A 15,515-nucleotide genomic window follows, 5' to 3' on the forward strand; every position below is an offset into this window, starting at 1 on the left:
TTCCACTGAGAAGAGCCTTTTTTTTGGACAGACGATAGAAACTCTGCCCGAAAACAGTACGCGCAACTGAATCGTGACACAAAATAAGTACAGAAAAGATGTAGGTAATTACCATGAGTAAAGGGAAAGAACATCGCGCCTCATGGATATCGGTATTGTAATTACGACCTTTTGGTGGACTGCAACTACCGTTAATAAAATGATCTTGTTATCCATTTTTTGTGTCCCCTTTTTTTTTTTTTTTTTTTTTTTTTTTTTTTTTTTTTTTGAGAGAGAGAGAGAAACCACTATTCCTAATAATAATGAAATAGAAGCTAAAACTTAATAAAATAATCTGGTGTTAGTTAACTAGAACTCAGAAAAGTATAGCCCTGCAGCCTGCAGGGAACATGGTTCCCCCTGGGATCCAAAAATTATATGGGTTTCCCTAGGGTCCAAAAATTATATGGTTTTCCCTAGGGTCCAAGAATTAGCAATGTTTCTGATGATGTACACTTTATCTCCGGGCTATCTTTTATGGGAGAAAATACTCACGCTATATCCTCTGACCCGATAATCGTTGGGCAAATACTCCTTCTCCAAATCAACCAGAAAGAACTCCAGGCCGGTTATTTTGCCCGCGGCATTGTTCCGGATTGCCTCGTAGGTGCCGTCAGCATTCTCGAATGGCGGGCAGATTGGACTGCGGGGGAGAAAAAGAAAAGAGAGGAATTCTGTCATTTGAACGGTCCTTGTTCCCCAAACGATTGACTCCAAAGGATTATTACTCCGATATTTTTGTAAGCTCGAGTGACGAGCGTTGAAGCTGTTTTGCCTCGAAGTCTGCAACTGTCATGGTCTTCCAGAGCTATTAACTCACGCGATTTTCAGAAAGACAAGGGCTATTTTAGAAACTGCTCAAACTTTTGCTGTGGTCCATCGCGGGACCTGTTGAACATTCATAAACTTTGTCGCTGGTTAGCCTCTACGAAAGCCCATGTATTCCTGTTAGTCTAACCAGCGACAAAGAACAATCTTGTTTACGGTCGTAACAGCTTCGACTCTTCCTCAGCCCTAACTGCATCAGTGGGATTCACAAAGCACTAGTTACTGATGCGGGTTCTACAGAAAGTGAAGAAAAAAAAATGAAGTTTTCAGAACGTCTCTTTGCTGAGTGAAGAGTCCAAAATGCTGGCAACATTCCCAAGTTTAACATCTTTACCTACAAAATGTACATTACTCGTAAGCTATAAGGAATTGAAAGTATAGACCTCATCCTCCTCCTTCTTCTCCTTCTCCCCTGTCTTTCTTCTTCATTTTCTTTGTCTTATTATGCGTATTCCGCTTCTTCTTCTCCTCCTCCTGCTCCTTTTGTTCTCTCCTTTTTCTTCTTCTTCTCCTCCTAATCATTTTTCTTCTTTTTCTCTTTGGATCCCAAGTTTTTCGTCCTCTTTTTTACTCTTCTTCTTTTCATCCTTCTTCTTTACTGACCTGATATTGTTTCTCTCTGCAGTTTTACTGTTGAAGGAATAACAAAATCCCTCCTCGGTCCTCTGCAATCGCCAGAAGTCATTACAGTCATGCGGAGTACCACGCCAGTAGCAATGACTGAACATGTCATCCACACTTGGACCTACCTGAAAACAGTCATCCATTTTGGTGGATAGGGCAAAGTTACTATTCCTAAAGAAATAATCAGTCTTCCTTTTGGAAAGTAAAATCATGACATTAAGCGTTCTAGCGTCCCGAAATGAAAGAGAGAAGGAGCCCAAGATAGAAAAAAGACAGTTGTTCCGAGAGGGAACCTGGTCTATTTAGGATAATGTTCGCCGCGGACCAGAATCGAATCCGTTGTTTCAGCAAATTTACTAATTGTGACAGTTTTGGTAAATGTACCAATGTACTTAAATTGTTTTTCTCAAGAACCTTCTCATGTATTATTTATTTAAAATTAAAAACATTCAAGATTGTTCTGGGATGAAGGAGGATAAAAATATTCATTAAAAATGCTACATAGATCAAATTTCCCTACGCTGAATACGTAAATACGTAGGTACATAAATATTCTTACTCATTGTGGATTCAAGTCAGATAATTGAAACATCAGTGTCGTTGAAATTGTTAACGCAATTTTGCTGTTCTTATTCTAAGTCCTACGACATTCACAGTAAAAACTGATATTCTTCACTCTTTCACTCCTTTGATGATTTTTTTTTTTTATAATTATATACACTTTCGGAGACGGGAATTGAACGGATGCCGACGCCTTCCTGATTACCAGACGGAGGTAAGTTGAGAAACGTAGGTAAATAAATATTAATTCAGACCTACCTCAGATTGTTTAACTTTGTACTTACCTTTCGTACAAAGGTCTCTTGGGTTCCACTGTATAGCGGAGTCCATGGATTGAAGATTTCAAACAGTATTCCTTCCACAACACACTTGCCATGTCCAATTAAGGTTCAAACACTTTAGTTGGTGAGGTGCTCTATTCCAAAGCTGTGTCCACACATAGTCGACCGGCCGTCGACTAAACCATTTACACTGCTTCAACAACATAATTATGTAGTTTCACCTTGTCGATCGATATCGATCGACGGCCAGTCGACTATGTTTGGACACACCTTGAAATTCTTTTTTGAGAGATTTGATAGAGGGAGCTGTGACTGCTAAGGTCTTATCGTCCCGAAAACCGTAGGAAATTCAAGAATCGTTTAAGGGACTAGGGGGAGGGCCCCAAGATCCCCCTCCCTCCGGGCCCCGATTTTTTTTTTCGGACCCCTTGATAACCAGCGTGGCCTTTGGGCCAGCCACTCACTATCAGGTAGACCTGACAGGTACGGCTGATCAGGTCTACCTGATACCTGAAGAGTCCACACACTGTCAGGTAGACCTGACAGGCGGACCTGATCAGGTTCGCCTGATAGTGAGTGGTTGATACCTGATGAGCACACAGACTATCAGGTAGACCTGACAGGTATGGCTGATCAGTTCTACCTGATAGTGATTGGCTGGCCTTCGACGGGCCGGGCCGAAGTTCTTACCTACAGACCAAGAGAGGCCTCTGTTTTCCGTGTTCACTTGGCTGGGATTCGTGGCCACAATGCCATTCCCGGCCGTGATGGAGTCCCCAATTGCGCCCACTATATCGATATCGCCGGGGCGCAATTGGTTGACGTTGTTGGGTGGAAGAGGACTTCTTGCCTGTGAGAGGTCGCAAGGGAATGGCCCTTCATAGTGGGGTTGTACTTTCTGAGAACAAACGAAGAAAGAAGAGAGTTTTCATTCGTGTTAAAAAATCATAAAAAAGGGATAAGTGTTTCACCGCCGTTGAAACAACTGCTACATTAGACGCATGTGGTCTGTGTCGTAGCATGCCCATTACTTATTTTTTTTTTATTTTTTTTTAACAAGATAGATTTTTAAAACTTTGTTTTATTATTTTTTATATATATATATCAATCAAATCCTCATTCACCACCTGTTTTACATTCTCTATGCCAAGTATAACAACAAAAGGTAATTTCTTCAAGGAAAGTCAAACTTTAGAAATAATTATCCATGTCCAAACATTAGACTTACGTGGTCTGTGTCCTAGCATCCCCGTCGCGTAGTAGGTATGTCCCTCATCAGATATATGTAGGTACTTAAACCGAGAGATTTGAGAGAAAATGTACCCATACCCACTTGTCGTTCGAAAAAAATGTTGTCGTGCGTAGTGGGAACACGCTCATTTAAAGGCCATTTTGTGTCGTCGTTCAAAAAAAAAAATAAATAAATAAATAAATCACATTGCCTACAGTACATTCGGTAAAAAAATCGGATGAAACTCAACACTAGAGGGAACGGGTCTTAACATTTTTTTAGGATCTGACTCATTGACTGAGTAGTTCACATAAAGAGTAGTTCTCTTTTATAACTCACTCACTCGCTCTTCTCTCTACTTACCACCTCCATTTCAACAGCAATAAATTTCATATTTCAATGATCCAATAATTTTTTACACTTTTAATGCCGCCACCGGTCGCTACTCGATCAAAGTAGCTACTCAAGCACCGGAACACCATGCATAGAGCCAAAAAACTTTCAACACCGTCGGGAATCGAACCCGGGACCTTTGGCGTGCAAGCCTAGTGTGATGCCCACTGGGACAAGAAGGCTATCACATTTCAACAACCTGCCAGCTTCTCATCAGCTGTTCATAATTGTCCTGTAGGCTCTTGTATTTGGAAGCGAATAAACACGGACACAAGAATAGGTGAAGTAAATTACATTGGATCGGATACTGACCGCTTGTTAGGACATGTAAATCTGAAACAGGTATCAATCAATCAATCATTTTTTTTTTTTTTAAAGAGGTTTGACAGAGGGAACTGTAACTGTTATGGTCTTATCGTCCCGAAATCGAAGAGAAGGAAGACAGGATAGGAGAAAGCCAGGCGTTCTTAGAACGAATATTAGCCCTTCAGGATAAAATCTGCCCTGACCTAGAATGGAACCCGCGGCCTAGCGCTTATAAGGCAGAGGCGCTACCATTCAAGCTAACTAGGCTGGCCAGAAGTAGATTGAAGTCCCTATTTCAACAACCTGCCAGCTTCTCATCAGCTGTTCATAATCGTCCTGTAGGCTCTTGTATTTGGAAGCGAATAAACACGGACACAGGAGTAGGTGAAGTAAATTACATTGGATCGGATACTGACCGCTTGTTAGGACATGTAAATCTGAAACAGGTATCAATCAATTTAAAAAAAAAGGTTTGACAGAGGGAACTGTAACTGCTGAGGTCTTATCGTCCCGAAATCGAAGAGAAGGAAGACAGGATACCTAGGAGAAAGCCAGACGTTCCAAGAACGAATATTAGCCCTTCAGGATAAAATCTGCCCTGACCTAGAATGGAACCCGCGGCCTAGCGCTTATGAGGCAGAGGCGCTACCATTCAAGCTAACTAGGCTGGCCAGAAGTAGATTGAAGTCCCAAACCTCAGCGGAGCTCAGAAAAGAACAAATCCTTCTGCTATTAACCATCTACATATCTACAACATTGGACTTCACAGGTCTGTGTCGTAGCATGCCCATCCCGTAGTATGTCGCTCATCAGATGGGCGATAAGAGGCACATCCGATTTAGGTGCTGGAGTTAACACGAGAACACCAGAAAGTAACCCGTTGAAATATTTGCAATCGAAAAATGAGTTTTTTTTCTTTGTCGATGGTGGGATTCGAACACGGGACCTTCTGCACTTACTCGGTTGTATCACCAAGTTGACCAGGGTCCTGGGTAGTTCCCGTTGAAGAATGCTCAATGCCGTCACCAAATCTTCACGATGTCGTTCGAGGGTTTTATCTACCTCTGAATAGCACAGGTCCGAACAGAAATCGTTTGAACCCATCATGATTGTAATGAGCTGAAATAATAACCAATAGTTCAGTGGAACCAGGAGGGGATTGTAGGGACGTTAAACAGGGAGTAGACCAGCTTGGTCTGGCTGGGGGACTATAAACAGGGAGTATACCAGCCTGACTTTCCCTAGCTAAAGAAATAGCAAATTGGAAAGGGCATCCCCTCGTAAAATTTGTAGCCAAAACCCAATGTCAGCTGATTGAGAGGCTGACGAAAAACGCCGACCCCGTCTGTACCCGGGAAAAGGCAGAAGAAGAAGAGTTGGGTGGATTGTAGACCAGAGGGCTCTACGGAGGCCCAAAAAAGGTCAGTTATTTAAAAAATTTGGACCGATTGCAATACTTTCATTACTTGTTGTATAGCTCCCTATACTGTAGCAATAGAAAGTAAAAAAAAAAAAAAATGGGCTGTCCACACATAGTCGACGGCCGTCGATCGATGTCGACTGAAACCGTACACTGGCTCGACAACACAGATTCACCTCGATCGATCGACGGTGTCGACTATGTGTGGACACAGCTTAACTTTGAATTGATTTAGATTAGGAAGGAATAAAGGAAGTTTTTAGGAAGGAATAAAGGACACAGCTTTAGGTAGGTACCATAGTTATAGTGACCCAACTGAAGTAGGTAATGTCCAATATATCTGGTTCCAGGGCCCTAATGGGAAGAGGGAGAGGTTGGGTTGTAGTGGGTCTGGATGTCCTGGTATCCGGACATCAATCCCACACTCCCCATTGCAAAGGTTTCTTTGCAATGGGCGTCTTTTGAAGATTTTCCCCTTTTTACAAAAAGAAAAAATACCTTCCAGTGGTTTTTCAAATCCGTCCGTGGGTCATTCTTGATTCGCAAACTGCTCGGAGCGGGGTAGGTCCGTGTCGGGCAAGCGCCAAAACCACGCCAGGTTCTCGTTGACTTTGTCCCGTCTAGAGTGGCCAAACTGGGCGAGGAGGTGAAGGCTGAGCCATAGCAGGGTGACCGGGCGCATTACATGTGTCCTGAAGTCCCCTTGTTAAAAAAGAAGAAGAAATAGCAAAGGTTGAGTGCGAATTGCATTCACTTGTAAAATTTGTAGCCAAAACCAAATGCCAGGCCAAAGCAATCACCCTAGTTAGGGCTGATTAAGAGGCTGACGAAAAAGGCCGACCCCGTCTGTACACGGTAAAATACGAAGAAGAAGAAGAAGTCAGGTTAATTGGATTCCGGTTGAATGTTAGGAGGTGTGTTTTCCTTTCGGGAAACTGTCTACAGGAAAATTGACATCTGCTCCAAAGGGTAGGGCCGCATTGAGGGGGCTCGGACCCCCCGCGAGCTTTTCTCCTTTATTATAGACCAGGCTCCGAAAATTTGGAGCATCCACGGGTAAAACCTCAAGTTTTAAAAGTTATATCTCTTCCAGAGGTAATTTTGAATTTACCTACTCCTGTATGATGGATTAGAAGTAAGATCAGTGAACTTGGTAGATTGTATGACAAATTCCAAACCAAATACCTACTCCTTACTCCATTAGGTAAAAGGTATCTCATGTCCGTACAAGTTATATCTCTTCCAGAGGTAATTTTGAATTTACCTACTCCTGTATGATGTGTGATGGATTAGAAGTGGGATCAGTGAACTTGGTAGATTGTATGACAAATTCCAAACCAAATACCTACTCTCCTTACTCCATTAGGTAAAAGGTATCTCATGTCCGTAATCTGGAAGTTGGTGACTTCAGTGTGATAATTTCCACCTAATCTTGAACTTGAAAATATCACACAGAGTCAACACTCTGATTTTACCTCGTTTCTTGTTTGTCATGTCCGTAATCTGGAAGTTGATGACTTCAGTGTGATAGTTTCCACCTAATCTTGAACTTGAAAATATCACACAGAGTCAACACTCTGATTTTACCTCGTTTCTTGTTTGTCACTATTAGGTAGACCTAACAGGTATACACCTGATCAGGTGTATATGTAGGTACCTGTCAGTGTCAGGTCTACCTGATAGTGAGTTGCTGGCCTTATGGCCGATCGATATGGCCTAAAATAGGCCCATAGTCCCGTACTATAAAATCTCTTTTTTTCCAAAGAGGTTTGATAGTGTCATCGGAGGTGTTGTCGTCCCGAAAGCAAAGAGAAGGAGGACAGGATAGGAGGAAGCTAGGCGTTCCGAGAACGAACCATATCTGTTTAGGATAAAGTTCGCCCCGGGCTGGAATCGAACCCGCGATCTAGCGCTTAGAAGACAAGCGCACTACCCTGTACTCAGAGGTAGGCGCCAAAGACTGTTGTATTATGTTATTAAACCCCTAAAATACACGAGACCTTGTTTAGACTGGGATAAAGGGACTTTTCAGTCCTGTTCCTGCAGGTTAAACAAGGTATAAGTATTCCATTCCAGCGAGTAACCTCCGTGGCCGAGTGTGTATCACACTAAGCGTGCACGCAGGTGGTCCGTGTTCAATTCTTGGCGGATACGAGGTTTTTTTTCGGCTCTGTGCTTGGAGTTTGGGGTGCACTCAACCTCATGAGGACAATCGAGTTTAACCGAGTAGAAACCGGTGGCGGCATTCCAGAGTAAAAAGGAAAATTACAGATATAAATAGTAAAGGAGGCTCTTAGTAATGCTGTGATATCCACGAAAAAATACGAAGAAGCTCTCAGCTTCACCACAAATATAGCATGATTTAGATTAGATTTTTTAGTATTCCATTCCAGCGCTTACAAGGGAGGGAATCGAACCCGCGTGCTCTCGCTTACCTTTGCCTGTTTGGCCTCCCGCAGGCGTTTCTTATTATTAGACGTCAGCCCAAACACATGATGAAGGAAGGTGGTCCTAAACCGGTGTTCAGACTCCTCACTAATCCGCAGAAATCGAGGCACATAATTAAACTGCTCGGAGCGGGGTAGGTCCGTGTCGGGCAAGCGCCAAAACCACGCCAGGTTCTCGTTGACTTTGTCCCGTCTAGAGTGGCCAAACTGGGCGAGGAGGTGAAGGCTGAGCCATAGCAGGGTGACCGGGCGCATTACATGTGTCCTGAAGTCCCCTTGTTAAAAAAGAAGAAGAAATAGCAAAGGTTGAGTGCGAATTGCATTCACTTGTAAAATTTGTAGCCAAAACCAAATGCCAGGCCAAAGCAATCACCCTAGTTAGGGCTGATTAAGAGGCTGACGAAAAAGGCCGACCCCGTCTGTACACGGTAAAATACGAAGAAGAAGAAGAAGTCAGGTTAATTGGATTCCGGTTGAATGTTAGGAGGTGTGTTTTCCTTTCGGGAAACTGTCTACAGGAAAATTGACATCTGCTCCAAAGGGTAGGGCCGCATTGAGGGGGCTCGGACCCCCCGCGAGCTTTTCTCCTTTATTATAGACCAGGCTCCGAAAATTTGGAGCATCCACGGGTAAAACCTCAAGTTTTAAAAGTTATAACTCTTCCAGACGTGATTTTGAATTTACCTACTCCTGTATGATGGATTAGAAGTGGGATCAGTGAACTTGGTAGATTGTATGACAAATACCAAACCAAGTACCTACTCCTTACTCCATTAGGCCATTAGGTAAAATGTATCTCATGTCCGTAATCTGGAAGTTGGTGACTTCAGTGTGATAGTTTCCACCTAATCTTGAACTTGAAAATATCACACAGAGTCAACACTCTGATTTTACCTCGTTTCTTGTTTGTGATAATGCGATTTGACCATCAACTTACTCGAGTCTACTAATTTTACTAGATTACTAGAATAAATAAGTGGTCAGGCTCCAGGCAGAATTCACGTGGTGACTAAGTGGTTTGATATAAGTAGGTAGTTACCTACTGGTTATACCTACTTACTGACGATTTGCCTATGCATGTTTGAACCAAGGAAGTTCACTGTACTTCAAGATAGGAAAAGGTAATTTTAAGTTTATCCAACGTAATCTGGAAGTTGATGACTTCAGTGTGATAATTTCCACCTAATCTTGAACTTGAAAATATCACACAGAGTCAACACTCTGATTTTACCTCGTTTCTTGTTTGAGATAATGCGATTTGACCATCAACTTACTCGAGTCTACTAATTTTACTAGATTACTAGAATAAATAAGTGGTCAGGCCCCAGGCAGAATTCACGTGGTGACTAAGTGGTTTGATATAAGTGGGTAGTTGTTACCTACTGGTTATACCTAGGTACTTACTGACGATTTGCCTATGCATGTTTGAACCAAGGAAGTTCACTGTACTTCAAGATAGGAAAAGGTAATTTTAAGTTTATCCAAGAGCAGTAATCTTAATCTACTCGTAATCTTCCAACCTTGAATCCTAAATCTTCGGAAAATTTTGTTCTAAATTTCTCTCACGATATGTTCTTCTTCCTCTTCTTCGTCTTAACTTCTTCCTCTTCTTCGTCTTATTATTATTAACTGCGTCTTCTTCTTCTTCTTCCTCTTAGTCTTCTTTTGCGTCTTCTCCTTCGCCTTCTTCTTCTTCCTCTTCGCCTTCTTCTGCGTCTTCTCCTTCTCCTTCGCCTTCTTCTTCTTTGTTATGGGCCTTATTATGTTTTTTTTTTTTTTTTACGCCTTATTATGTATTTTAACAATTATTGTTAATCAAATATAGAAAAATTGAACTAAGTGGTTTGATATTAGTGGGTAGTTACCTACTTACTGACGATTTGCCTATGCATGTTTGAACCAAGGAAGTTCACTGTACTTTAAGATAGGAAAAGGTAATTTTAAGTTTATCCAAGAACAGTAATCTTAATCTACTCGTAATCTTCCAACCTTGAATCGTAAATCTTCGGAAAATTTTGTTCTAAATTTCTCTCACGATATGTTCTTCTTCCTCTTCTTCGTCTTATTATTATTAACTGCGTCTTCTTCTTCTTCTTCTTCTTCTTCTTCCTCTTAGTCTTCTTCTGCGTCTTCTCCTTCGCCTTCTTCTTCCTCTTCGTCTTCTTCTGCGTCTTCTCCTTCGTCTTCTTCTGCGTCTTCTCCTTCGCCTTCTTCTTCTTTTTTGTTATGGGCCTTATTATGTTTTTTTTTTTTTTTTTTTTTTTCCCCTTTTTTTTTAATTTAAAAATTTTTTTTTAACAAATAAAAAAAAATTTAATTGAATTTTTTTACGCCTTATTATGTATTTTAACAATTATTGTTAATCAAATATAGAAAAATTGAATTGAATTCTTCTTCTTCTCCTTCATCTTCTTCTTCTTCTTCTTCTTCTTCTTCCTCTTTTTCTTCTTCTTCGACTTCTTCTTCCTCTTTATTCTCGTCTGCTTCCTCCTCTTCTTCTTTATTTTTCAAGTTCATTATAAATTTTATTATAAGTTGATAATATACTACCTACTACCTACTCCCCATTACCTACCTATTTACAATTTACATACATCCATATTAGTCAGACATTGAATGGCCAGATAATCCCAGCATGCCAAATCAACTTATTGCCTGATGCCCGTGGGTAGGTTAAGGTGGACAAACTGCAATTAGTCTAGCCTGTCTGGCATATTTTTCAAGAGGAAACATTTATTTTAAAAATCTGGTGTGAACATCACACGACTTTCCTCATCCTATTGAATGATGCTTATTTTGGGTGTTCTTGTTCTTATAGCCAAACTTTTACAATATCTCTAACCGTTTAGTCGGTATAGCTGAAAACCGCCAAAAAAACGGTCAAAAACCGCCTAAAAGCGGACAAAATACCGCCAACCGCAGCACCTATTTCAACCAAACGTTTTGAGTTGCATCCTTATCACATTTGTAAACTCCATACCAAATTTCAATCGCCAAAAAGAGGACAAAATACCGCCAACCGCAGCACCTATCTCAACCAAAAGTGTCGCGTCATATTTGACATCTACATACCAAATTTCAAGTCTCTAGCTCTTACCGTTCTCGAGATATTTTGTTTACAGACACACAGACAACTAAAAAAAGGTGGTTGGGTGGAAGAGCTCATGTAAGTGGTAACTCTGCCTCTTAAAATAAAGCCCAAAAAGCCCACTCAAAGGTTAAGTGTAGGGGCAAACAGCCCTAAAGGATGGTTCAAGCTTCTACGGATCTAATTTAAAATAAAGACTTAAAATAAATGGCAAAGTAGAATGTAAAAATAAACCATAGGAAATCTGCCATCTAGAATAGGGGAAAAATGTGGTCCGTTTCCGAAAGGAAAATACGCCTAAGGCCAGTCACTCACTATCAGGTAGACCTGACAACTTCGAGACTTCTTTGGCCATCGACACCAAGTCTTTACTCATGGCTCCTATTTCGGCTACATTGAACTGAGCATTCCTATGCGTACTATAAGAGTCGCTCAGTGAGTAGCCGAATAGGTTGGGGTTGAACATCTTCAGGATGTTGGGAACCGTGAGGTAGGTGCGCCAGTCCTCTTGTCCGCCTGGGGAAAATAATGGGACACAGTGAGATACAATTCGATTTTTTAGTCCGTCCTTCCTTTATTATTACAATAGTAATAAAAAGGTATAAGGGACAGACTATTGTATTCGCTTCGGTGCCGTCTGTCTGTCGGTCTGTGCCCATAGAAGGACTTCACGAAAATGGTGGTGCAAATTTTGTTCAGAAAACCATGGTTTTTGGGGGATTTTTTTCACATTTTCTCACACAAATGAGCTCTGATCTCGAAATTTGTCGCGACGACCTATGAACTCAAAGCGAGAAAGTTTTAGATAACACTTCAGTCGATCATTTAAGACCGGTTTAAGCGTCACCTATGTTAAGCTACGCCGAGCAAGGCCAATAAATGGATGGGTGACTTAAACCTTATATTGGGAATAAAGGGAGAACGGGCTCTAGTCTTGATTTAAAATCATTGGGACAAGGAAAGTAAAAGGAGACGTTTGATTTTAGACGGATCTGTAACAGAGGTCTTGTCGTCCGGAAATCGAACACGTCCCAAAATCGAAGAGTAGAAAGATCGAAGATTGGAGATAGCCATCATCAGACGTTCCGAGACCGGAAACAAACCTCATCTGTTTAGGATACAACAAACCTCATCTGTTTAGGATACAACAAACCTCATCTGTTTAGGATACAACAAACCTCATCTGTTTAGGATACAACAAACCTCATCTGTTTAGTTCTTTAAAAAGTTCCGATTTCTAGACCTTATCGCTTACAAGACATGCAGGTAACTTCCTAGCAACCTAGGCCACCTTGAACTTGGTTCTCCAAATTGAGAGAGGTCTTAAAACATATTAATTTTATTTTTTATTGAAAAGTTCCGATTTCTAGACCTTATCGCTTACAAGACAGGTAACTTCCTAGCAACCTAGGCCACCTTCCACCTTGAACTTGGTTCTCCAAATTGAGAGAGGTCTTAAAACATATTAATTTTATTTTTTATTACATTTTTTCCTTACACATTGTAAACATAATATTACCTAGGTATGTTGCTACCTACCTGCCTTGAACTTGACAGCCCATCATAGGTACATGGTACATTGGTCTCAAAACGCATGAATTATTACATTTTTCCAGAATGTTAAAAAAAAAGTTTGACAGAGGGAACTGTAACTGCTAAGGTCTTATCGTCCCAAAATCGAAGAGAGAAGGAAGACAAGATCGGAGACAGCCAGCCGTTCGGAGAACGAACATTATCGGTTCAGGAATCGAACCGGCGGCCTAACTCTTACAAATCAGACGGGGTTTCTAAAATGTAAACAAGAAACAATAGGTACAAGGTACATTGGTCTCAAAACGCATGAATTATTACATTTTTCCAGAATGTTTAAAAAAAAAAGTTTGATAGAGGGAACTGTAACTGCTAAGGTCTTATCGTCCCAAAATCGAAGAGAGAAGGAAGACAAGATCCGGGACAGCCAGCCGTTCCGAGAACGAACATTATCGGTTCAGGAATCGAACCGGCGGCCTAACTCTTACAAATCAGACGGGGTTTCTAAAATGTAAACAAGAAACAAGTCAGCCTAGTTGGCTTGGAAGGTAGCGCGTCTGCCTTGTAAGCGCTGGGTCAAAGGTCCGATTCCCCCGGGGGTAGATTTTTTCATGAACGGATAAGGTTCTCGGAACGGCTGGCTTTCTCCTATCCTGTCTTCCTTCTCTCTTCGCTTTCCGGACGATAAGACCTCAGTAGTTACAGTTCCCTCTATCAAACCTCTATAAAAATGTAAACAGATATTACCTAGATGGGTAGGTTGTTACCTACCTTGAACTTGGCGGGCCCATAATGAGAGAGGTCTCAAAACGCATTAACCCTTAAGTTCATACCGTATCACATATGATACATGAACTTCTCGGTACCACTGCTGCGATCTGTTAGACTTTTTTTGAACTTTGTTGATTCTGAGAGGTTCTCTATACACTTGGCAACACTTTGTGATAGAGAGTTATCACTTTGTTTGGAATTTAAGAAAAATATTGCCATTTCTGTCGTGAAAACCAGCAGGTGTCTTCAGAGGAAGATTTTGTGATTTTCAAGGTAAGTTTTGATGTATTTCCGTAAATATTTTTACTGTCGCAAAAAATATGGTCCTATTTCTTGTTCTTTCATAAATAAGACAACGCAAACAGATTTACTTCAATTAATATAGCAACTTAGCAAAACGCCAATTTGTTTGTGTATCACAGATGATACACCATGCACTGAGAGTCATGCAAATCAGACATCAGAGATACAAAACTTGTGCTTTTCATTGGTCCGTGTGTGTGTCTGTCTGTCTGTAAACAAAATATCTCGAGAACGGTAAGAGCTAGAGACTTAAAATTTGGTATGTAGTTGTCAAATGTGACAAGGATGCGACACAAAACCATAGGTGCTGCGGTTGGCGGTATTTAGGCCGATTTTTGACGGTTTTCCACCGCTTTTGGCGTTTTTCCTTTAGGGAACTTACTGCATGGTGTAACATATATGACACACTAAGGTTTTACCGGTATATCTCGGTTAAAAAAAAAGATAAAAAAAAATTAAAAAGAATGGGTATCTTAGAATTCTCTAAGGCAACACATATATTTTTTTCGGCAAAAAAGAAAAAATCATGCACTTAAGGGTTAATATAACGTCACTGTATAACTGATGAGGTCTTTTTTTTTAAGAGGTTTGCCAGAGGGAACTGTAACTGCTATGGTCCTATTGTCCCGAAATCGAAGAGAGAAGGAAGACAGGACAGGAGAAAGCCAGCCGTTCCGAGAACGAACATTATCCCATCAGGATAAAATTAATGATATTTTTGTAAAGTTTAAATAAATATTGCCTAGATAGGTATTTTACTACCCATTCAGGTAAATATTAAGTCGCGCTTTTACGATGTAATAATTGCTGTTTTTGGTGTGGGACATCTGGGGATTTTCTATACACGGCAAGTACTGCCGCTACTGGTCGCTATTCGAATAAAGTAGCTACCTACTCAATTGTCCTCACGAGGCTGAGTGCACCCGGCAATCCCACCACAAAGCAGAACTTCGACTCCACCGGAAATCGAACCTGGGACCTCCGGCAGCGTGCAAGCCTAGTGTGACACCCACTCGGCCACGAAGGTCGCTCACAGGTGTAAGTAGGTAATGAATAATCATAGAGGGGGTAAAAAATTAGAAATTCACGATTGAAATTGAACCCCCCGGCTCGCAGTGTAGGTAATAAAAATAAATAGTTAGGTAAATGCTATTACCTACTATAGTAGGTAATCATTACAGAAAGGGAAAAAATTACCTCGAATTATAATTGAGAAATTGACGATGGAAATTGAACCTTCTCACAGACCTAAGTCTGATGTCAGAAGATCTGAGCTCGAGTAGCAGGCACAAGAAATTATTAGGCCCTATAGGTAAATTATAAGGCACATATAATAGGTACCTACATTAAATTGCTCTAGTTACTTACCTATTTAAGTGGTGGGCAATATGATAGGTAAGGCAACTTTACCTTGATCCGATATAGGGGTAGGTAGACACACTTTACTCATACTCACTTTTCCAAGACGTAAAGTAAAATAAATGAAAATAATTATTCAGATAAGAATCTTCACAAATTAAAATAAAAATTAAAAAGACAATTGAGATTCAATAAGACATTCAACGAAGAAAGTTTGGTGAGCTTTTGGGAATACTCAGATTCCCATCATCAGAACAAAAAGACGCGAGAGACCAAAAAGACTGGAGTTGAAGCACACTGCACACTTCAATTCCAGCACTTGCAGAGGAAACAC

General features: G+C 40.9%; 2 protein-coding genes across 2 annotated transcripts in view; both read right to left on the reverse strand.

Moving 5' to 3' along the window:
- LOC103524299 (pickpocket protein 19-like) overlaps positions 1–1,628 on the reverse strand; it is a 5,787-nt gene extending 4,159 nt beyond the window's left edge. Inside the window, exons 1-2 of the mRNA XM_017449553.2 lie at positions 1,471–1,628; positions 535–682 (exon numbers count right to left, since the gene is read on the reverse strand). Coding sequence (XP_017305042.2) covers positions 535–682; positions 1,471–1,595 — 273 coding nt within the window. The 5' untranslated portion in view covers positions 1,596–1,628. The remainder of the gene's footprint in view (positions 1–534; positions 683–1,470) is intronic.
- On the reverse strand, positions 1,613–15,232 carry LOC113473901 (phospholipase B1, membrane-associated-like). Its single transcript, XM_026833381.1, has 5 exons — positions 15,191–15,232; positions 8,119–8,405; positions 3,024–3,231; positions 2,337–2,364; positions 1,613–1,616 (listed from the first exon to the last, which is right to left on the reverse strand). Exons 2-5 carry the CDS (start codon positions 8,383–8,385, stop codon positions 1,613–1,615), a joined length of 507 nt encoding a protein of 168 aa, XP_026689182.1. The 5' UTR covers positions 8,386–8,405; positions 15,191–15,232.
- Between the last annotated feature and the right edge of the window lie 283 nt (positions 15,233–15,515).

This window comes from Diaphorina citri, unplaced genomic scaffold (assembly GCF_000475195.1).
Source record: "Diaphorina citri unplaced genomic scaffold, Diaci psyllid genome assembly version 1.1 scaffold91, whole genome shotgun sequence".
NCBI lineage: Eukaryota > Metazoa > Arthropoda > Insecta > Hemiptera > Psyllidae > Diaphorina > Diaphorina citri.